The sequence below is a fragment of the Halichoerus grypus genome, chromosome 7 (genome assembly GCF_964656455.1).
Source record: "Halichoerus grypus chromosome 7, mHalGry1.hap1.1, whole genome shotgun sequence".
Taxonomy (NCBI): domain Eukaryota; kingdom Metazoa; phylum Chordata; class Mammalia; order Carnivora; family Phocidae; genus Halichoerus; species Halichoerus grypus.
This window is the reverse complement of record NC_135718.1, coordinates 96795517-96820706: the sequence shown is the minus strand read 5'-3', so window position 1 is coordinate 96820706 and position 25190 is coordinate 96795517. Positions and strand designations below refer to the sequence as shown.

Genomic DNA, 25190 nt, shown 5'->3' with positions numbered 1-25190 from the left:
CTTACTTGCTCATTTCTTTACTTACAAACTGTCTTTCCTACAACATTGCTTTGAAAAGAGAAAAATTATAAAGGATAAATGTGTACATTTTTCATACTGTATATGTGTACAGTATATTCCTAATATTGAACTGCTGGGTCAAAAGCAATATTGGCCTTATTCTTGATGCCTCCTTTTCCCATTGTTCCTCTTGTCTGTGCATGACTAAATCCTGTGTATTTTCTTAAACACATCAGCTTCCCTCAAACCCCACTGCATTCACTCTGTCTTAACTCAAAATAATTTCTTGTTTCTATTATGCTAACCCCTTCCTAAGAGGTCTCATTTTTCCTTGTTTCTTTCATTCTATTGTAGTACATTTACCAGTGAACTTCATAATAACCTATAGTCTTCTGGAAAAGATTGAATTATGCTCAGTATCATGATTATTAAGGTATATGAATGCTCATTATAATTTATATATATTTAAATCATATTTAATATATTTTAAAATATGTCAGATATCTGACCCATAAGTTTCAAAATATTCTGTATTTGCCTTCCATGTTACATAATAAGCCATTAACTGCATATTTTTTATGATTTAACCTCAGTTTTCCTTCCTTAGGTCCTGAGTGCTTGGAAAGGATCCACTGTGAGAATCCTAACCAAATTGTTATGTTCTTGTAGCAGAAACCCAAATACATTCTTTAATGGATGTTATGACACTTTCTAATTTTTTTGAAGGAGTCAGCTAGAAATTGAAAATGACTACTACTTTTAAAATTGTAAACATTTTTTGTTAAAGCAATTCTGGTGTAATGAAACCAAAGGATCCTTTTCTATAATTACTTAGAAAATAGCAACATTTTGATGCAAAGGGAAATACTCATAACTTAATAAATTTAACCATTTCGAATTACAGAGATTCTGGTTAATGTTTAAAATCTGTTAGTCTACTAATTTTCTGCTTGACAGATTTTTTTTTGGATATTATTTGGGCATTAGGACTATTAGGGACATTAGAATTAAGGGAGTATGTCTATATAGGATCTCTCTATCTGTCTCTACTCTGAAGACTAGTAACACTTGTGAAGCATAGATCCATGGCACATAGGAGTGCATAGGTATGATTACCCCTTTTCCATCGTAGAGAAATAAAATCTTAGTGAGATACTCATAAAGCATATTAACCCGTGAGAGAAGTCATCTAACCCATCTGGCAAATTGTCTCCTCTCATGTGCCAAATCTAATAGGTTGACAATGGCTTCTTGGAGTCTTGTTTGGGGCATAATTCTTAGGTTTTTAACTGGATTCTTGAATTTTAATGAATTAGTTTTATTGTGATTAGTGCTTGTGTGATGCTGCCCCTTTTTCTATTTTTTTTTTACTTTTAACCTAAGTATATATTAATATTTTAAGTGGGATTCATTGAGATTACATGTAGTTAAAACTTTTCTAGCCAATTTAAGTGTAAGTATTTAGACCACGTACATTTAATATACCAATCAATATGGTTGCATTTCATTTGCTATCTTTATATTTGTATTTTGTCTGTCACATTGTTTTCCTTTTTATCTTTTTTCCTGCCTTCTTATGGATTAGTTGAGTATTTCATTTTATTTGTACCATTGGCTTATGAGCTTTATCTTTTTGTTTTCTCTTTTTAGTGGTTTTTCTAGGGTTTATACTGTAACTCTTTAATTTATCACATTCTGTCTTCAAATAAATTTTTTTTTAAGATTTCATTTATTTATTTGACAGAGAGAGACACAGCGAGAGAGGGAACACAAGCAGGGGGAGTGGGAGAGGGAGAAGCAGGCTTCCCATGGAGCAGGGAGCCGGATGTGGGACTCGATCCCAGGAGATCATGGGGATCATGATCTGAGCTGAAGGCAGACGCTTAATGACTGAGCCACCCAGGCGCCCCATCTTCAAATAATTTTATTCTGTTTCAAATATAATCTAAGAGCTTTAAAACAGTATATTTCCATTTTCCCTCCTGTTCTTTGTGTTGTTGTTGCCATATTTTTACTTCCATATAAATCATAACTAAAATAATATATTGTTTGTACTTTTGCTTTTAACAGTCAATTATCTTTTAAAGAAAGGTATAAGAAGAAAATGTCTTTTATATCCTTCCACATATTTAGCATTTCTAGTTCTTTTCTTATGTAGGTCTGCCAGTGCCAAACCTTTTAGCATTTGATTGCTTGAAATGTTTTATTTATTTGTTTTTTTCTCCATTTGTGAAAGATATTTTCACTGGATATAGAATTGTCAATTGACAGTTTTGGTTTTTTTTGGTTTGATTTTTCTTGTCACACATCAGGATATTTTTCTCGTCTTCTGTTTGCATAATTTCTGATAAAAAATATGTATTAGTTTCCTATAGTTGCTATTTAAAAAATTACCACAACTTTGTGGACTTAAAACAACACAAATTTATTAGCTTACAGCTCTGGAGATCAGAAATCCAAATGGACATTGTTGAGCTAAAATTATGGTGTCAGCAGGGCTTTCTTTCTTCTGGAGACTCTAAGGCAGAATTTGTTTCCTTGACTTTTTCAAATTCTGGAGGTTTCCCCCATTCCTTGACTCTGAGTTTTCTTGCATCTTCAAAGTCAGCCAGCAATGGCTGATAAAGTTTTTCTTATGGTGTATCACTTTGACACTGACTTTCTTGCCTCTCTCACTTATAAGGACTTTGTGATTACTTTGGGCCAATCTAGATAATACAAGACGACTTTTCATCTCAATATCAGCTGATTAGCAACATTAATTCCATCTGCAACCTCAACTCCCCTTGACATGTAACATAACATATTCACAGATTCTGAGGATTAAGACATAAACATCTTTGGAAGGACATTATTCTGCCTCCCACGAAGTCTGGTCATTTTTATTTTTGTTCCTTGAAATAAAATGTATTTCCTCCTACTTCTGGCTGTTTTAAAATTTTGGCTTTTTTGCTGATTTTTAGGATTTGGATTATAATGTGCATTTTTGTATATGTATATGTTTTATTTTTATTGTTTGGAGTTAACTGACCTCTTGGATCTGGGAGTTAATAGTTTTTGTCAGATTTGGAAAACCTTTGGCCATTATTCCTTTAGTTACTTTTCTGCTCTGTCTCTCTCCTTTTCTTTCACTACTCCATTTTCACATATGCTGGACTGTCTACTATTGTCCCAAGGTCATCAAATCTTGGTTAGTTTTTTCAGTCTTTTCTTCTGTATGCTTCAGTTGGGATAGATCCTATTGTTACGTCTTGAAGTTAATTGTTCTTTGCTTCTGAAATATCTAACCACATGTTATTTGCATTTTTAAGTGAATTTCATTTTTAATTAAAGTCAGTTTTTCATTTGCGAAACTGTATTTTTTCATCTCTACAAGTTCCACTTAGTTCTTTCTTTTGTGTCTCCCATTGTTATATACTGCACATTTGTGTCCCCCAAAATTCACATATTGAAACCCTCAATGTGTTGGTATTAGGAGGTGGGGTTTTGAGAAGTGATTAGGTTATGAGGGTAGAGTCTTTATAAATGTGACTAATGCCCTTATAGGAAAAGACATGAGAGAGCATGCCTCTCTATTTTATGGTGGTGAGAAGGCAACAAGAAGTTGCCTGTCTGCAAACCACTAAGAAGGCTCTCGCTGGAACCCTGTTGTACTCGCCCTCTGATCTCGGACTTCTGGCCTCCAGAACTGTGACAAATGAATTTTGTTTAAGCTAGCAAGTCTTTGGTATTTTGTTACAGCAGTCTGAAGAGACTGAGACATCCATTTTTCTCCTATGTTCCTGTTTTTCTTTAATATTTGAGCATAGTTATAATAACTGCTTTAATTTTAATGCTTTTTTTTTCCTTTTTTTTTTTTTAAAGATTTTATTTATTTATTTGACAGAGAGAGACAAAGCGAGAGAAGGAACACAAGCAGGGCGAGTGGGAGAAGCAGGCGTCCCGCTGAGCAGGGAGCCCGATGTGGGACTCGATCCCAGGACCCTGGGATCATGACCTGAGCCGAAGGCAGACGCTTAACCATCTGAGCCACCCAGGCACCCCTAATTTTAATGCTTTTGTTTTATTTACTAGTTCATCTGTGGTTATTCCTGGTTCTGTTTCTATTGATTTATTTATCTTTGGTAATTGATTACATTTCCCAACAGTTGGTTGGTCTAGTAATTTTTTATTAAATCCTAGGCACTGTTACTGTTGTTGACTGTGAGGATTTTGTGTATTACTCTAAAGAATATTTGGCTTTGTTTGTGTAGACAATTTTAATTACTTGTCAGTTTTGATCCTTTAAGGCATGTTTGTAAACTTTGTTGGGGCTAGTCTAGAGTATCCTTCACATCAGTAATAATTCAGTCCTAATAAGGTGCTATCCCCCCACACCACCTCCCCAGCACACGCACTGGGGTCTCCAGTAGCTATCCTGTCCCAGGTGGTCACAAATAGCTCTCCACCCCAGATTTCAAACACCTCTTGGCCCTGTATGATCTCTGGGAATTACTCAGTTTATAGCTTCTTGATTCTTTGCTTTGACTAACAAAGACTTTTCTTCACTCTATATATGTGCCACCTAATATTCAGCAAAAACTCAAAGAGACCTCGATGCAGATTTCTGGCCTTCTTTTCTGCAAGGCTCTTTCCTCTCTGGCTCTCAGCCCCTCAACTTTCAGCTATTTCAGACTCCCAAACTCCTATCTGTATTTCCTCAACTCAGCAAGACTGACTGGCTTATTTGGGTTCCCCTTCCTGGGCCCACAGTCTGGAAATTGCCTTTAGACAGAAATCCAGGAAGATTTTAGGGTTCAACTAGTTTGTTTACCTTCTTTCAGAAAGGAGAGCCTTGTGCTACCAGTTGTCCAGTATATGAAGACTGTTGTTTCATATATTTTATCCAGTTTTCTTGTTGATTACAGCAGGAGGCAAGTTTGGTTCTTGTTAATCATGTCCAGAAGGGAAATCTCTTTCCATTGGTTTAAAGTGAATGAAGTTCAGTCTCCTTTGCCTCGTTTGTTATGATATCACACCATAAGAGGCTGAACCTGCCTCTGTCCACAGCTTTTGGGCCAACTATTTTCCATTATATTTCCCATCTTGTCTACATTATATCCTTCCATCTTGATATCCTGTACTATGTGGCACTTATGACTTTGCACATTTTTTCCTGCTGTTTGTTGTTTAAATGTCTTCTCTAGCCTCTTCCTTTTTCATTTGACTGATGCTTGTTCATCATTTTAGTCCCAGCTCAGCATTTGCCTTTCTCTTTTCCTCTCAATACGTAAATGTTTCACTTAATTGTGCTCATGACTGACTTGACATTATGGCTCAGGGGTCAGACCGTATGAGTTTGAATCCTGTCTCTTTCTCTTAATATTTCTGGATTTCTGGTATGTTGCCAAGTTATTTAACTGCTAATTTCCTTCTTGTAAATGGGAATGATTATAGTGCCTTTTATTATTGTGGGTCATTATATGTAAAAAATTAGATTAGTAATGGCCATATCTATATTAACATTCTCATTGAGCTATCTCTGTAATACTTATTTGCATGATGATTTGTCTCTCTCCTCATCTAACATTTTCTTGAAAGGAAAGACTCCAAAATAGTTATCCATGTATTGCTCCTAACAAAGTATCCAAATCATACCATGTGCAAAGTTTGGTTGAAATATTGTAACATTGAATCATGTGGCTTTTGTTTCTAGGATTGGAATGCCCTAGCCTTCCTATTGTAACTCATGCATTGTGTTGGCCAGTAAAGTTGGGAGGAAGAGAAAATACATCAGGAAAGATTTTCTGGTTTTCCAAGTTTTAGTTTAAGCAATTTTGCATTTTGATGTTTTGATAGAATTAATTGGTATTGCATTTAATATGGAAAGTTCAGTCTTAAAACATTCATTTGCATATTTTTAGTTAAAGGCTAATAGAAATTTTTGTGTTGTCTGAGGATACTAATTTAAGTTCAGCTTGGAATTAGTAAGAGGATGTGCTTAGTTCATCTTCTTTAATAAGGTAGTTTTTACTTGATAAAGAAAAAAGAAAGGAATTTGCTGCAGATGTGTCTTTTCTTTAATGCTGATTAGTGAAAGTTTAGGAGAGATTTAAAGATTTATGTAGAATATGGGTAGAATAATATGTAGGCTTTGTCTATGATTTTATTTGAAAAATTAGGTGGTATAACCAATGTTTCAGTTGGAAATCAATAGCTCTTTTATACTGTATTGTTCACAGAATGTGAAACTCATGCAGGCACATTATGTTTTCCCATGTCGTTTTCACTTTGGGTTTAAAATGAAGGTTTAGAAAGGAATTTCACTGAGGACCACTTCAATAGCTATATCCGGCTGGGTGATAATAGCACATGGCTTTCTTGTATTTTAGGGTTGGCCAGAAGCCATATATATGAAATTTTTGAAGTATGCATCATTTACTGTAGTGTGTACGTTTCTTGAGTGTTTATAGTGAGCACCTATTCATTATGTTTATGCACACCTATATTTCTAGGGACACAACTGGTATGTATTTTTATGCACAAAGTAGGAATAATCCTCAGTATTAACTCAAAGTTGGCTGTGAATTATTGCAAAGGCCAAGTTGTAATTTTATACTCTGTAGATACTGTTTTTCTTCTTCCCATGAATATCCCACAGCATTTGTTTTATTGTCCTAAGAACATTTGCAGCATCAAGGAAGGAATGCCCTGAGAGTTAGTTATTTCTTTTGCTAAGGAAAGAAATTCTGATATTCATTCACTGTCTGACATATATAAACTGCCTAAATTTACTTGACTTTCAGTTCATTGTCAAAGGGAGCAGTGTCTCAAAAATCTCACAACCAAAACAATATATCTGCAATTAAATGACAACTTTAAATGACTCAGAAGAAAGGCACTGCATCTGTCTAAAAAATAACCCATCCTGGCTGCACTTAAAAGCAACTGAAATGCACATTCATAGCTAATTATAAACAAAAACTAGTTAACACTTTAAATAAAAGGAAAAATAGCAAAAAAAGATTTAGAGCCTAGACAAGCAGATGAAAGGGTTCTAAGTTGCCTTCCATCTGATATTACTCAAATGCAACTCTGTCTCCAATTACCTGGGAATATGTGGTTCCCTCATGAAAGCTCCAGATCAGAAAGGGCGTCCCTTCCGTGCCTCTGCTTACTCACAGTCATTTTGGAACAAGTTCAGCAGAAATATTTAACATTGCAAAAGAGTCTGGAGCCAGACAAGTGACTACAGACGCTAATCACTGGGTCAAAATAGTAACTTAGTAGGACAACAACTGCCAGAAAATATTTGTGGAAGCAGAGATTTTCAGGAGGAAGTCTTAGTGCTGTTGGAGAAGCTATCTCTGAATGCCAAAGTGCTGAAACAGAATCATTAAAACACTTTGCATGTTTAGGGACATAGGAATGTCCATGCCAATGGTCTCTGCTAGAATTGGATCTGAAAGGTAATCTTATGCCCTAGCCCTAAAATAAATAAATAGAAGGTGGGGGGGGGGGAGGGAAACTAACTAACTAAATAAATAAAGGCTGCCTTCTAGAAAGTTCAGTGTTGCTTTTATTATATGGTTTTAACCACAAGTTTCCTCTGCCTCAAATTGCAAATCGCTAGCTTTTGAGATTTGGGGAGCAGAGGGAAACCATCACTATGACAATTGCAATGTTTTGATTAATATCTAAGACCCAGTTTGCCCCTGAAGTGTAGCAGTTAATTCTGTAAGGTCCATTTATTTCCACACATTTAGATTTTAGGTCTGTTAGTGTGAGTTCCTAATATTCTCTGGAGATTATTTGTCAGTACAAACCACTCGTTATTTTCACTACATTGCACTTTTCTTCCCTCTAATATCAGGACAGGATTGATTGCGTTATTTCACCATTTCAATTCTCTTCGCACTTCAAACTCTGTTTTCAGTATATCCAGTCTCAGAACATTTTCTTGGCAGTGGAGCTCAGATATCAAGATAGGAATGGTTACCCATAGTAGATATGGAGTAAGAAATGTATGCTCTAGAGGAACATTGCAGCCTTTGAAAATACCATCTTATCTTTTGGATTTCTGTAGTTTCTCCCTAAATCTACAAAAGGTATTGTCCTCTTCCATACAGCAATTTCATTTAGTGCTGTGCCTCCAAAGATAGGACTGAAAAACTGTTAGCCTCTGCTTGGGAGTTCTCCGTTATGGGGCTATGAAAACCACAACACACACACAGATTAAGTAGAAATAAAAAACAAAAGATATTAAATACAGAGTTATCCCTTGATTTTTGTGAAAGGTTTTGAGTCTCCTATGATATTTCTTGGCCCATAACTTCTATATGTTGTTATAAGGAGGTACTCTTATTTTAACAATATATAAGTCTCATTCTGAATCTGGGTTCTATCTGTAGAAGCATTAAGAAGAAGTATTTGCTGATCCTGCAATGGAGAAATTTTTGCATTTTTGAAAGTAACATATCCCAGTCCCTTTTTATAGTCATGGTGATGTGGAGAGGAAAAGAAAGAACAGTTATTACCTATGCTATACCTTATTAGGAAACTCAATGAAAAAGAAATTATTACCCTGTTTTAATGATAAAGAAAAGTTATTAAATCAATGTGATTAGTAAGGTTATAAAAATCTAACACAACTTCGTGGCTGATCTAGAATTTATACATAGGTCTGCCTAACTGAGTTTCATGTTCTAATCCCAAACACTGACCCTGATGGGATCTGAAAACAAGAGTTTGAGTGGTAAGAACCTTGCCAAGGAAGTGTAGCTTTCTCATATGTGATGCGGCAGAAGCAGTTCCCAGAGATCTGAGGCCGGGGAGGCCCTTAGACAGTGGTGTCCATTAGGAGTCACAGCAATTTCTCTGTCAGAGGTAGTCCAGGCTCCCTGGGCAGCCAGGGGCAGGGAGCCTCGGATGATCAGATGACAACATGAAGATCACTCCACACCAAACCTTGGACCTATTTGTCTATTTTAAATGCTTTTTAAAACTTTTCTGTAGTTACCGTTATCATGAATGACTAGAAGTCCGCCATCCTCATTTGATAGGTCAAAAAAAGAAATGAGCTATGTACTATAAAGAATGGGAAAATTCATCTTACTTTAAATAGAAAAGTGGAACCTTTTATATGTCTTATCTAGCAAATTTTGCGTACTTTATTATAATAGTTTATTGACAGGAAACTGCTGCTAAAAGTAACACTAGCATTCAGAACTAGTCACAAAGTCCTCTGTGCCATTAGAAATGACCTGAGAACAATATTTATATTTTTGAAAAAGTAGGTCAGGGAATAAAAGAATTAGCAATACGATGTTGACATGGTTTATAGAAAATAATATTATTGCTATGTCACCTTCAGCTTTTACTTGAAAAGCTGTGTGTATAACACAGATGGCCACAGCCTTTCAGAAGCCTTTACTCAGACTAAAAAATACAGTCTAAGATTTTGGTCTCTACATGTGACTAGCTTGAATACTCCCTAAAGGAGTGGCAGAGTTATTCTTATTTTGTTTCTAAAAGATATCTTACTTTTCACTAACTTAATTACATTTTGTTTTAATTTGATAGATTTCATCCTCATTAACTAAAGAAACCAAATCCTGCATTTGTCACTAAGTTAACATAATAAGTGTGTTTAAAAGAATCATGACAGCAAAATGTTGATGGAGTGTTTATATAAGCAGCGTGTTGGAAAATGGTATTTCAGTGTTCCCAGAAAACTGAATTGCACCCCAACTTTTCAGAAAGTTTTTGTTTCTAAGATTGCCATACAAAGGAAAATCTGTCTAGTTCATTGAATTGTTGACTCTACATCAAGAGTTGAAATGTGTACTCTAATGCACTTGCTTTGATCTCTCATTTGACTGTTTATCAAAGCTGATTACATTCTGAATACACAAATCCTCTTAGCTTCAAAATCATGTAAAAATAATGGATAATAGAGCATTTTTAAGTATTCTCTGCTCTCCCAGTTTGGTTTTATGATTGTAATATGGCTATTAGGTTGGGGAAGAGGGTCTGTTTTTATGTTTAGTTCCCTTGGTAAGATCCAGTCTTTTGCCACATTGGATTAGAATGTTTTTTTCAGCCAAACTTGCTCATGCAGTGAAGGAAAAGCTGTTTTAGTACACATCAAAAGGAATCATTATGAACATATGAAACTCACTTCATTCCACTCACCACAGTTTAGGGGCTTCCACTTTTTGAGAAGCTTTAAGTATGTGCTTTCTTTATCTGCATATAAGTTGAAACATAATAAAATAGCAGTTGATGTATTCAATTAAAGATAATTATATATATATATCACTTTATAAGTTTCAAGAGCTTAAAGTCCAACATTTTCAAAGAACATTTATTTAGTCTCTGCTAATTATTGGAGACACTATGCTAAATAGTTTATACATGTTAACAGATTATTTGCCTAAAATTACATAGCTAATTTTAGTGGCAGAATTAGGAACAGAACACAGATCTCTAGCATCTCATTCTAGCACGTTTTAAATTTCATAAATCATTTACTTGATTCTTCTAATGTAATCCAGAAATTTTCTTCCAATCTCAGTCTTAATCTCTGTATTTTAAAAAGGGACAAAAATATACACGTGAGGCCAGTTGGAAGAATGTCCTTCCTGAAAATGGCATGCATTGTGGTGCTTTGTTGTTTTCCCTTAAACACGCTTTGTATGGTTCTAGAATTGCTTCTTGAAGCAAACCATTATCAAGCCAGGCAACTCAGAGCAGATTTTGTAAGACAATATGTTCATGTTGGAGCCTTTCCAAAGTAAAATCATGGAGCATTTATTCTGTTTTTTAATATGGCTAACAAATGACCTGTAAGTTCTTGTGAACAATCTAAAGTACTTTGGAAAGGGTAAAACAGCACTCTGTAAAATGGAAGTAAAGTAAAGTAAAATGGAAAGGGTAAAACAGCACTCTCTGCTCCCAGCTCAAATGATCCCTGCTAAAGTCGACAGTCCCGGCCAAGAGTGGCAGTGTGACCCTCGATTATGGCTTTGCAGATACTGTACAGACCTTTGAACAAACACTATCTTGAGGTTGTAAAACATTAACCAGCCCAAGCTGGACTATTGTGTTTTAAGTAGTGATAGAGACACTTTGACAATTCTCAAATGACCATGGGTTTGATTTCATGCACAGTTCCAATTTTTTATAATCAACTTGCCCTACTCCACTTTGTCTCTTCATTTCTCCAAATGGTCACAAGTGTGACCTAAAAGAGAGTGATTATAAAAAGGCAACTTCTTCTTTTATGAGTTCTAGGTTTTCTTTAATTGAGTTTTTTTTAACTTTTTGTCCTGTCGCTCAGTGATTTTCAAAGTGTGTGTGACAAACCAGTGGTGAAGCATGAAATCAATTTAGTGGGTCACAACTACACTTTGAAATCTAATAGAATGGACTAAAAATATGAGAGAGCATTGCATGAAGTAAGAGTATTTTTGAAACTTTTGTGTCAGTTACGTGTGTGTGTGTGTAGAGTAATACATAAATTCCTAGAATGCTTGTTGGTCAAAAAATGTAAAAGTCACTGCCACACCTATTTTATGTGATGGAGTTCTTATGTTATTTTAAATCATTTCAAATAGTGATATAATGGCTTTCTCAAATTTAATCTTTGAGTTTGTATCAGGCTACCATTTATTTTTAAACAAAAACGACGTGGATGGAACTGGAGGGTATTATGCTGAGCGAAGTAAGTCAATCAGAGAAAGACAAGTATCATATGATCTTACTGATATGAGGAATTCTTAATCTCAGGAAACAAACTGAAGGGTTGCTGGAGTGGGGGGGGTGGGAGGGATGGGGCGTCTGGGTGGTAGACATTGGGGAGGGTATGTGCTATGGTGAGCGCTGTAAATTGTGTAAGACTGTTGAATCACAGACCTGTGCCTCTGAAACAAATAATACATTATATGTTAAAAAAAAAAAGAAGAAGATAGCAGGAAGGGAAAAATGAAGGGGGGGGAATCGGAGGGGGAAACGAACCATGAGAGACTATGGACTCTGAGAAACAAACTGAGGGTTCTAGAGGGGAGGGGGTGGGGGAATGGGTTAGCCTGGTGATGGGTATTAAAGAGGGCACGTTCTGCATGGAGCACTGGGTGTTATGCACAAACAATGAATCATGGAACACTGCATCAAAAACTAATGATGTAATGTATGGTGATTAACATAACATAACATAACATACATACATACATACATACATACATACATAAATAAATAAAAATGATAGCAAATAAATGAGTATACTATTGCCTCCCTACTTTTAATTAGTAGAAAATGTTAGTGTCTTGTACCTCTGTAGAAATAACCGTTGGATCTGTTCATTTGTAGTCTGGTGCAGAGAGCACTGGTCATGGTCACATACCATTTCTATTTAGTTTCTTGACTTAGTTTCTGTACCTTTGCTTGAGAGAATTATTTTTAACTAGTTATTAGCATTTAAATCCTTGACAAACACATTTACTGTGAATATGAAATTAACTACTGTTTTGTTTTCTCAGGTTAATGTGACTGACTTAAAGAAATTACTTAGAAAAAAAGAATTACTTAGAATTTTAAATTTGTAATTCGTTATATATCTAATGTGTGTTGGTACCTATCATTAACTTAATGAAAATTAAATATAATCTTTAATCATATTTATTTATAGATTTAAAATAAACTCTTTCTGGAATGCATTAGAATTAATAATGAATAAAAATATATTTCATATTATTTGGATCATATTTTGCTTAAGATAGTATAACTATCATGTATCTCATTTCTTTTTCTTTTCTTGTATTTTCAGCTAAAATTGATCAAGAGGCAGAGGAAAACTCACTGACAGAGACTCATAAATGGTGAGAAATTACTTTCCTTTAATATAAAAATTTATTCTCAGAATAGGTTTATAAAGTACTTATAAGTATATCTCAAGGACCCAATTATTAGCTGTTTTTATTTTCAAGCATAAAAGAAAAAGAAAATAATAGTTTAATATTATATTGAATTTCTGAATTTTATTTTTATGACTCTGGATGATGTATCAAATTATTGTGAATACCTTAGTACCTTCTCTTTTGGATGAGATTTAGGACTGTGGAAGTACAAGAGAAGGGAAGATAGCAGGAACCTGTTTCAAGAAAGAAGGGTGAAGAGTTTGGTTATAGGGAACTATTGAGTTTAAGTAGGAAGCCAGGAGCTTCCGTTGCATAAACTTTTGCTTTCAGAATGGAGATTTGCAATCATGAGTGAGTGAGCATAGAAGAGTATCTCACAAATCTCTTGGTTTCTCTGCCTCAGTTTTCTCCTTTCTCTCTGTATTAGTCAGTGTTCTCCAGAAAACAGAACCAATAGGATGTACGTGTGTGTGTGTGTGTGTGTGTGTGTGTGTGTGTACAGAGAGACTGAGAGAGATTAGGGAATTGGCCCATAGTGGGCTGGAAAGTCCTAAAAGGAGTTAATGTTAACAATCTTGAGTCTGAAAGCATTCTAGAGACAGAATTCCAGAATTTCTTCCTATTAGAGTAACCACAGTCTTTTTTTCTTAAGACCCTCAACTGCTTGGATGAGGCCCATCCACATTATGGAGGGTAATGTGCTTTCCTCAAAGTCTACTGATTTAAATGTGAATCACATTTTAAAAATATTTTCGTAACATATACATTGATGTTTAACCCAAAACTGGTTGCCATACCTAGCCAAGCTGACACATCAAATTAACCACCACACTCTCTAAAGAAGTCTGATTACTCTTGAAGGAGAATTCTGATTAAAGAAGTTCTTTACCATTACTTTATTAGGCAAGATCCTGTATATTCTGTGAACAGATATCACGTTTTTAGTTGTTTATTTAGTATGACACATTGTGCTAGACAAATTGGTAAAGAGAATTGTTCAGTTTCAATGAAAAGCAAAAACAGGTGAAGACCAACAGCTTCCGGGGAAGATGGCAGAGTAGGAGGACCCTAAGCTCATCTGGTCCCACGGAAACAACTAGATAACAGCCACATCAGTGTAAATAAATCAGAAAATGACCCAAAAATTGGCAGGACAGACTCTTGATAACTAAATGTAGAGAAGAGAAGAGGCCACACTGAAGAGAGTAGGAAGTGTGGAAACACAGTTGGGAGCTAAGGAGACCCATGGGACCATCCACGGGAGGGCGAGACTCCACTGGCATAGGCATGGAAAAGGGAGAGAAACAGATTCTCACACCAAAGATCCTACATGGGAAAGATGAATCCCCATAAGATCTGGCTTTGAAAACCAGAGGGGCCAAATTTCAAGAGGTCTTAAAATCAGCAGGGCTTAAACCCTGGAACATTAAAAATCAGCAGGGTCCTGCAAGAGCCAGTAGGGCAAACAGAGAGGAAATTGAATCCCCACCCTTAAAGAGACAGCAAAACCAAAAGCCCTATTGAGATACAGCATAGAAGCAGCAGTTTGAAAAACTCCTGCAGTATATGGGAGGGAGATTTGTTTACTAATATCAGAGCGTATGCTGGAAGGTGCAGGGATCCTTGGGAGATTTCTTCAGGAACAAAGGAACTGGTGAGCACCATTTCGCTCCCCCAACCCATAGCCTAGACACATGACACCTTTGGGAGCCTGCATTACACAATACTCGCTACCTAACCTGATAAGAGCATGCCCAGCCCTAGCATTCTGTGGACGCACTCCTTCCAGCCAGGCCTCAGCTCCAGGTTCCCTTCCACAGTAGACCCATGCAAACCTTGCTAACACTGAGCATCCTGCCCATGCATGCTTCTGTGCATACACCCCCTCCAACCCTGCCTGCTTCAGTCCCCAGGAGCTGCAGGTCCCCTCCTGCCTAAGTGGACCTTGCTGACACCTTGCTCCCCACTTTCACTGTGTCCTGAAGTTCAGTGCTACTGCAAATCTGACAGACACTTGATAAGACTCAGCTTAAGCCCAACGTGGCCCTAGACTGACCCACTAACACCACAGGAACCAAACCCTGCCCACAACAAGCAAAGAGAGCCATTGCAGAGAACTGGACTGAAGACAAAAGCGGCTCAGCCACAACAGAAGTGTGCGTGCAACACACATAGGAGATACCCCTGAAGCATCAGGTTCTGGTAAACAGAGGATATTGCACTGCAGGACACTACAGGACCTCTTCTTTTTAAGACCACTACTGTCAAGAGCAGAAGATGTAACTGACTTTTCTAGCATGTAGAAACAGGCACAGAGTTAGACAAAATGAGGAGACAGAGGAGTAAGTCCTGAGTGAAACAACAGGACAAAATCACAGCAAAAGAGCTATACAGAACAGAGATCAGTAATATGCCTGATAGAGAATTTAAAGTAATGATCATAAAGATAGTCACTGGACTTGAAGAAAGAGTGGAGGACTTCAGTGAGACTCTTAACACTCTTAACAAAGAGATAGAAAACATAAAAAAGAACAAATCAGAGATGAAGAACTCAGTAAATGAAATTAAAAATACACTAGAAGGAATAAATAGTAGGCTAAAGGAAGCAGAACAGATCGGTGACATGGATGACAGAGTAATGGAAAATAATCAAGCTGAAGAGGAAAGAGAAAACAAATAATAAAAAATGAAAATAGACTAAGGGACCTCAGTGATACCATCAAGTATAATAACATTCTCATTATAGGGATCCCAGAAGGAGAAGAGAGAAAAAGGGGCAGAAAATTTGTTTGAAGAAATAATAGCTGAAAACTTCCTGAATCTGGGAAAGGAAACAGAAATCCAGATCCAGGATGCACAGAGATCCCCCAACAAAGTCAAACCAAGGAGGTCCACACCAAGATACAGCAAATAAAATGGCAAAAAGTAGTGATAGAGAATTTTTAAAGCAGCAAAAGAAAACAGTTACATACAAGGGAAACCCCATAAGGCATTCAGCGTTGTTTGTTTTTTTGTTGTTTTTTAGCAGAAATTTTGCAGGCCAGAAAGGAGTGGCATGATATATTCAAAGAAAGAAATGTGCAGCCAAGAATACTCTATGCAGCAAGGCTATCATTCAGAATAGAAAGAAAAATAAAGAGCTTCCCAGACCAAAAAAAAAAAGTTAAATTCATGACCACTAAAGGGAATTAAGAGGCACAAACTTCCAGTTATAAAGTAAATAAATCATGGTGATGAAAGGCAGAGCATAAGGGAATATAGTCAATAATACTGTAATAATGTATGGTGACAGATGGTGACTACATTGATCATGGTGAGCATTTTTTATGTATATAACTGTTGAATCCCTATGTTGTACACCTGAAACTAACATAATATTATGTCAACTATATTTCAGAGTAAAAAAAAACAGCAATAAAAAAAAAAGAACCTATGTCCTTACATCTAGTGACTTAGATCTTTTTTCCTACTATGTGTTTTGTAAATAAATACACATCCTCTTAATGTCAAAAAAAAAAAAAAAAATTCATGACCACTAAACCAGCCCTACAAGAAATGTTAAAGGGGCTCTTTGAGTAAAAAGGAAAGACCATAGAGAGGAGTAACAAATGTAGGAAACACAAAAGCAGTAAAAATAAGTATATCTGTAAAAGTCAATCAAGGTATTAACAAAATAAGAGGATGTAAAGTATGACACCATATACCTAAAATGTGAGGGGGAGAAGAGTAAAGAATGGACCCAAACTTAAGGGACCAACAAGTTAATATAGACTGCTATATGCAGAAGTTGTTATATACAAACCTAATGGTGACCACAAATGAAAAACCAGTAATAGATACGCAAAAAAGTAGAACGGAATCCAAGTATATCACTAAAGAAAACCAGCAAACCATGAGAGAAGAAAGCAAGAGAAGAAAGGAGCAGAGAAGAACTACAAAAACTATTAAACAAGTAACAAAATGGCAATAAGTACATATCAATCAACAATTACTCTGAATGTAAATGGACTAGATGCTCCAATCAAAAGGCAGAGGATGACAGAATGGATGGCAAAGCAAGACCCATCTCTGTGCTGCCTGCAAGAGACTCATTTCAGACCTAAAGACACATACAGATTGAAAGTGAAGGGGTATATGAGGAATTCTTAATCTCAGGAAACAAACTGAGGGTTGCTAGAGTAGTGGGATTTGGGAGAGATGGGGTGGGTGATAGACATTGGGAAGGGTATGTGCTATGGTGAGTGCTGTGAATTGTGTAAGACTGTTGAATCACAGACGTGTACCTCTGAAACAAATAATACATTATATGTTAAAAAAAAAAAAAAGAAGAAGATAGCAGGAGGGGAAGAATGAAGGGGGGGAATCAGAGGGGGAGACGAACCATGAGAGACGATGGACTCTGAAAAACAAACTGAGGGTTCTAGAGAGGAGGGGGTGGGGGGATAGGTTAGCCTGGTGATGGGTATTAAGGAGGGCACGTTCTGCATGGAGCACTGGGTGTTATATGCAAACAATGAATCATGGAACACTAGAAAAAAAAAAAAGAAAGAAAGTGAAGGGGTAGAAAAGCATGTATCATGCAAATGGAAGTGAAAAGAAAGCCAGGGTAGCAATACTTCTACTGGACGAAATAAACTTTAAAACAAAGACTGTTAACAGGAGAGAAAAAAGGACACTATGTAATAATAAATGGAAAATCCAACAAGAAAATGTAACAATTGTAAGTATGCACCCAACACGGGAGCACCCAAATATGTAAAGCAGCCAATAACAAACATAAAGGCAGTAATTGATAGTAATAACAATAGTAGTAGGGGACATTACATCCACTCACAGCAATGGACAGATCATTCAAAGAGAAAATCAACGAGGAAACAGTAATAGCTTTGAATGACATATTGGGCCAGAAGGGTCTAACAGATATATTCAGAATATTCCATCCTAAAACAGCAGAATACATATTCTTTTCAAGTGCACATGGAACATTCTCCAGAACAGATCACATATTAGGCCACAAAACAAGTCTCAACAAATTCGAAAACATCAAAGTCATACCATGCATATTTTCTGACTACAATGCTATGAAAGTAGAAATCAACCACAAGAAAAATTCTGGAAAAACCACAAATACATGGAGGTTAAATAATGTGCTACTAAACAATGAATGGGTCAACCAGGAAATAAAAGAAGAAATAAAAAATACATGAAAACACAACAGTACAGGGACGCCTGGGTGGCTCCATTCGGTAAGCATCTGCCTTCGGGTCAGGTCATGATCCCAGGGTCTTGGGATCGAGTCCTACATCGGGCTCCTTGCTCAGCAGGGAGTCTGCTTCTCCCTCTCCCTGCTGCTTCCTCTGCTTGTGTGCTCTCTCTCTCTGATAAATAAATAAATAAAATCTTTTAAAAAAAAAAGAAAAGAAAAGACAACAGTACAAAATCTTTAGGATGTAACAAAAGCTGTTCTAAGAGGGACGTTTAGAGCAAGACAGGCCTAACTCAAAAAGCAAGAAAAATCTCAAATAAAAAACCTAACCTTACACCTAAAGGAGATAGAAAAAAGAACAAACAAAACTCCAAACCAGTAGAAGGAAGGAAATAATAAAGATTAGAAATAAATTACCTAGAAAGTAAAAACAAAATAATAGAACAGTTCAATGAAACCAGGAGCTCTCTTTGAAAAGATAAACAAAATTTATAAACCTTTAGTTAGACTCATCAACAAAGGAGAAAGAGAGAGAGGGGGAGAAGATTCAAAACAACAAAATCAGAAATGAAAGAGGAGAAATAACAATGGGCACCACAGAAATACAAAGGATTGTAAGAGAATATTATGAAAAATGATATGCCAACAAATGGACAACCTAGAAGAAATGGAATTGCTAGAAACATATATAACCAAACTGAACCAGGAAAAAATAGAAAATCTGAACAGACTGATTACTAGCCACGAAATTGAATCAGTAATCAAATAACTCCCAACAAACAAAAGTCCAGGACCAGATGGCTTCACAGGCAAATTCTACTGAACATTTAAAGAAGAGTTAATACCTGTTCTTCTCAAACTATTCCAAAAATTGAAGAGGAAGAAAAACTTCCAAATTCACTCTACGAGGCCAGCATTACCCTGATACCAAAACCACATAAAGACATTACAGAAAAAAGAGACAGGCCAGTATCTGTGATGAACATAGATGCAAAAATCTTGAACAAAATTTCAGCAAATTGAATCTAATAATATGTTTAAAAATCATTCACAATCAAGTCGGATTTATTGCTGGGGTGCAAGGGTGGTTTGATATTCACAAATCAATCAACATGATACATTATATCAACAAGAGAAAGTATAAAAAGCATATGATCTTTTCAATAGACTCAGAAAGAACATTTGACAAAGTACAACATCAATCATGATAAAACCCTCCACAAAGTAGGTTTAGAAGGAACATTCCTCAAAATAATAAAAGCCATTAATGAAAAACCCACAGCAAACATCATACTTAATGGTGAAAAACTGAGAGCTTTTCCCCTAAGAACAAGAAAAGGACAAGGATGTCCACTCTTACCACTTTTATTCAACATAATACTGGAGGTTCTAGCCACAGAGATAAGTCAAGAAAAATTAATAAAAGTGATCTAAATCAGTAAGGAAGAAATAAAGCTTTCACTATTTGCAGTGACATGATACTGTATGTAGAGAACCTGAAAGGCTCCACCACTGGAGTCTAATACTAAAACTTAAAAATGAATTCAGTAACGTTGCAGGACACAAAATCAATGTACAGAAATCTGTTCCATTTCTATACACTAATTACAAAGCATCAGAAAGAGAAATTAAGAAAACAATCCCATTTAGAATTGCACCCAAAATAATAAAATACCTAGGAATAAACTTAATCAAGGAGGTGAAATCCTTCACTCTGAAAACTATGAAACGTTGATGAAAGAAATTAAAGACAACAGAAACAAAGATAAAGATATCCCATGCTCATGGATTGGAAGAACAAATATTGTTAAAATATCTATACCACCCGGAGCAATGTACAGATTTAATGCAATGTCTATCAAAATACCAACGGAATTTTTCATAGAATGAGAACAAATAATCCTAAAATTTTTATGGAATGCCAAAAGACCATGAATAGCCAAAGTAGTCTTGAAAAAGAACAAAACTGGAGGTATCACAATCCTAGATTTCAAGATATATCACAAAGCTGTAGTAATCAAAGCAGTATGGTACTGGCACAAAAATAGACACGTAGATGAATGGAACAGAAAAGAGAGCCCAGAAATAAACCCATGACTATATGATCAATTAATCTTTGACAAGGGAGTCAAGATTATGTAATGGGAAAAACGCAATCTCTTCAGCAAATGGGTGTTTGGCGAACTGGAAAGCTACATGGAAAAGAATGGAACTGGAGCACTTTCTTATGCCATATACAAAAATAAGCTCAAAATGGATTATGAACCTCAGTGTGAGACCTGAAACCATAAAAATCCTAGAAGAGAACACAGGCAGTTATTTTCTGACATTAGCCACAGCAACATTTTTCTAGATATGTCTCCTGAGGCAAAGGAATCAAAAGCAAATATAAACTATTGAGACTACATCAAAATAAAAACCTTCTGCCCAGCAAAGGAAAGATTCAACAGAACTAAAAGACAACCTAATGAATGGGAGAAAATATTTGCAAATGACCTATCCAATAAAGGGTTAGTATCAAAACATGTAAAGAACTCATATGCAGTGCCTGGGTGGCTCAGTTGGTTAAGCCTTCAGTTCAGGTCATGATCTCAGGGTTCTGGAATTGAGCCCCACATCTGGCTCCCTGCCCAGTGGGGGGGTCTGCTTTTCACTCTCCCTCCATCCCTACTGCCCTCACCCCCCCACTCATGCTCTCTCTCTCTCAAGTAAATATATAAAATCTTAAAAAAAAAAAAATCCTACAACTCGACCCACACAATCATAAAATAATCCAATTAAAAATGAACAGAAGACCTCAACATACATTTCTCCAAAGAAGACATCCAGATGGCCAACAGACATGTGAAAAGATGCTCAACATCACTTATCATCAAAGAAATGCAAATCCAAACTACAGTGAGATATCACTTTACAATTGTCACAGTGGCCAAAATAAAAAACACAACAAACAAATGTTGGTAAGGATACTGAGAAAAAAGGAACCCTCATGCCCTGTTGGTAGGAATGCTAACTGATGCAACTACTAAGGAGGTTCATCAAACAAATAAAAATTTAATTACTATATGAGCCAATAATTCCACTTCTGGGTAATTACCCAAAGAATGTGAAAATACTAATTTGAAAAGATATATGCACCCCTATGTCTATTGCAGCATTATTTATAATAGCCACATTATGGAAACAGCCCACATGTCCATTGATAGATGAATAAAGAAGATATGGTATATATACAATAGAATATTACTCAACCATAAGAATGAAATCTTGCCATTTGCAGCAACATGGATGTATCTAGAGAGTATAATGCATAGTGAAATATATCAGTCAAAGACAAATACTATAGGATTTTACTCATATGTAGAATTATGAAACAAAACAAAGAAAAAAAGAGACTAACCAAAAAACAGACCCTTAACTATAGAAAACAAACTGATGGTTTCCAGAGGGAGGTGGGTCAGTAGATGGATGAAATATGTGAAGGGGATTAACAGTACACTTACCACAATGAGCCCTGAGTAAGGAATTGCTGAATCACTATATTGTACACCTGAAACTAATACAGCATTGTACATCAACTCTACTGGAATAAAAAAAGTCCTTAAATTATGACAAACAGAAATTTCAGTTAGTTACATGAAAGAAAAACTGCCTAATGACCAAACTGTTGGTGAAAGAGCCGTCTTTTATAATTAAACAATCCTGAAATTCAAAAATAAAAATAAAGGGGTGTCTGGGTGGCTCAGTCCATTAAGTGTCCAGTTCTTGGTTTCAGCTCATCACGATCTCATGGGTCCTGGGATTGAGCCCAGTGTTGGGCTCCAAGCTCAGCAGGGAGTCTGCTTGAGGATTCCCTCCCTCTGCCCCTCCTCCTGCTTGCTTGCTCCCTCTCTCTCTCTCTCAAATGGATAAGTAAATCTACAAAATAAATAAATAAATAAATAAATAAAAATAAGAATAATGAATCATAAGAAACATTTCTCAAAGAAATAAATCTTTGTTCCATGTTTGTAGCATTCGTACATGACCAGGTCAGCGATCAATAGTAATTCTATTCAGGAAGGCAGTGTAACCCTGGCCTGATGGCCTTGGAGTTCAAATCCTGCTCTTCATGTGTTAGCTCTGTGATTTTGGGCCAATACTGTAACTCCAGGATAATAGTACCTACTCTGGAGGTAAGAATTAAGTTAGTGAATATTTGCCAGATGCTTAGTTTGTGGATGTTAATTGCTATATTATATTCACATTATTATCTTAATTAGAGATTAGAAAACATTTGGTAATAGAAACCACAGACAGATTTCAGATTCAGGTCATGTATTTATCTGTTTGATTCATGTTCTTCACTGTCTCCATTGGGTCAGACATTGGACAGCCTCGCAGGGTCATGGAACATAGATTTTGGTATCACATCTGTATGTCTGCACTTGCTCCAAAGTGCTGGCACTGTGGCTTCAAGGATTTACCATAACTTTTGAATCTTTGTCCTTATCTGTGAAATAAGAGAAGCAATACCTAGATTGTAAATTGGGTGGAGATAATTCAAAATAATTAGATGAGTTATATCTATCTATCTATCATCTATCTATCTATATTTATATATGTAGAACCTCCTCGTCATATAGATTTTACTAAAATACTTGAACTTAAGATATTGACTTCCAGAATGAACTCTCATCCCCAAAAATGAACATCTAACTGGAGAAAATTATGTAAAACAATCATTTAACATCTCTAGAGAATGTTCTAAGGGCATCCAGCAAATGGAGAATCATTCATTCTCAAGACAATCTACTTAATCTTGGCAAGAACAGTGGGAGTCTGTGGCATTGCAGCCACAACCCATTCTTTCTAGTTCGATCTTAGGGAAACTGCAGATGCCCTCTCCCTGGCTACCAGTCTGTCATTCACCCTGGGTCAGCAGACTGCATCCCACCAGCTGCAGCTTACTGCAGAAGTTCTAGCCTAAACTAAAGATGTAGAGAGGAGGGGCTCCTTTCCTCAACCCAGCCTCCATTTGCAAGATGTAAGCTCTCCCCCTGGGGTGGCAGACCAAGAATATTGGGCCCCAAATTTTCCATCCCAGCTGACTATTAGGATGAGGGATCTGTATACACCAAGAAGTGCAAGCCAAGAAAACTAGGGGCTACCCACCTCAGCTCCTGCTTGTTGAGCAGAAGTCTCACTTTGGGACAAGTGGGCCACTGTCTCACCTCTAACTTTAGCTCTTGTGCAGAGACAGAGATCCTGCCCAGAGGTCTGCAGCTCTGTCTGAGAGGACTGACTTTGGAACAGAGGAGAATTCCATGCCTAAATGTTGAAACAATGGCGGTCTTAGTGTAAAGCAGTTAAGAGGGCACGCACAGCTCCAGGATATAAGGAGCAACAAGCAAAATGGTTAAGCAGTCAGAAGTTTAACAGAAAGAACCAGGGAAGGAGATAGTCAAGAAGGGATCCTCCTGGGGAAGGCTGTGCGTAACTTTACAAGGCACCTACTCAGGAACCATCAGACCAGGATGTGGAGCAGACTTGCCAACAGTCCCCAGGATGCGTACAGATCCATCAGCCAATGATAGAAAGCCTCCCTGGCCCTAGGGGCTTCAGTGTAACCTCTGACCAATCATTTGCTGAACAGTATCTATTCTGACCCAGGGCAGCTTTTAGAAAGGTAGGCTTAAAATAAAATCATGCAGAGGGATGGGGTGACTGGGTGATGGACACTGGGGAGGGTATGTGCTTTGGTAAGCGCTGTGAATTGTGCAAGACTGTTGAATCTCAGATCTGTACCTCTGAAACAAATAATGCAATATATGTTAAGAAAGAAAAAAAGAAGAAGAAGAATGTAGCAGGAGGGGAAGAATGAAGGGGGGGAAATCGGAGGGGGAGAAGAACCGTGAGAGACGATGGACTCTGAAAAACAAACTGAGGGTTCTAGAGGGGAGGAGGGTGGGAGGATGGGTTAGCCAGGTGATGGGTATTGAGGAGGGCACGTTCTGCATGGAGCACTGGGTGTTATGCACAAACAATGAATCATGGAACACTATATCTAAAACTAATGATGTAATGTATGGGGATTAACATAACAATAAAAAAATTTAAAAATGAATAAATAAATAAATAAAATAAAATCACGCACATGCCTGGCAGTCTGGAAGTACATCAGCCTCAGCTGAATTCACTGCTTTTCCTAGAGCTGTGTATGCAAGCAGGCGGAAGCGTTTCTTCCTGACGTGCTGAAGGGGCTTCACTCAGCCAGGCTGGCTGGTTCCTCTCTTGCAGCTGAGGGATTGGTGGATTTAACCCAGATTCTAGAGTCTTGGGGCTCCCTCCTTGGCCATTTTTGTAAACCATCCCATTCCCACCCCTAGCAGTAGATCACCAAGTGTTCTCTCTACCAGTGTAAACTTCTTGGGAACCCAAGACCTCAGGCTTTTACAGTTTCTTTGGCTTGTGTTTCTTTGTGCAGAAACCCCTCTACCTAACCCTCCCATCACCCCCCCAAAACTCCTCAAATTTAAAACAAAATGCCAACTCTTTACTCTCTGTTTGATCTCTGGGAGTTGCCTAGGCAAGACCCTGAAGGAGAGGAGAGCTGAGCCAGGAATGTGTATTCAGGCAGATAGCTTCTCAGTCTCTAGTCCCTCCTTTATTTTCTGTTTATTACAGGTTATTATTATGTTCTATGTGTCATATTATTAAGCCAGCTGCAATCCATTTTGGAGGTAAGATGGTATATAAACACACTGATTCTACTTGGTCTGCATGTTTAAGTACCAGCAAAGCTGAACTTTTTCATTTTCCTGACTTTGAGGCAGCAAATACACAGGGAAGTTTTGGTTGTATGAATATACTGAAAGCATCTTAATCAAAGGAATTTCTTTGTAAGGTTCTATTTTTATCTCAACAATGCTGTTACAGCACAAGTTGCTTTATTTTTATTTTTTTTAAGATTTATTTGTCAGAGAGAGAGAGAGAGAGCACAAGTGGGGTGAACGGCAGACAGGAGGAGAAGCAGACTCTCCACTGAGCAGGGAGCCCAATGTGGGACTCGATCCCAGGACCCCGAGATCATGACCTGAGCCGAAAGC

The 25190-nt window shown here is 36.9% G+C and overlaps 1 protein-coding gene across 1 annotated transcript in view; it reads left to right on the top strand.

Moving 5' to 3' along the window:
* Window positions 1-25190, top strand: part of FMN2 (formin 2) — a 372324-nt gene that overhangs the window by 278278 nt on the left and 68856 nt on the right. The window contains exon 15 of the mRNA XM_036076720.2: window positions 12806-12857. Coding sequence (XP_035932613.2) covers window positions 12806-12857 — 52 coding nt within the window. The remainder of the gene's footprint in view (window positions 1-12805; window positions 12858-25190) is intronic.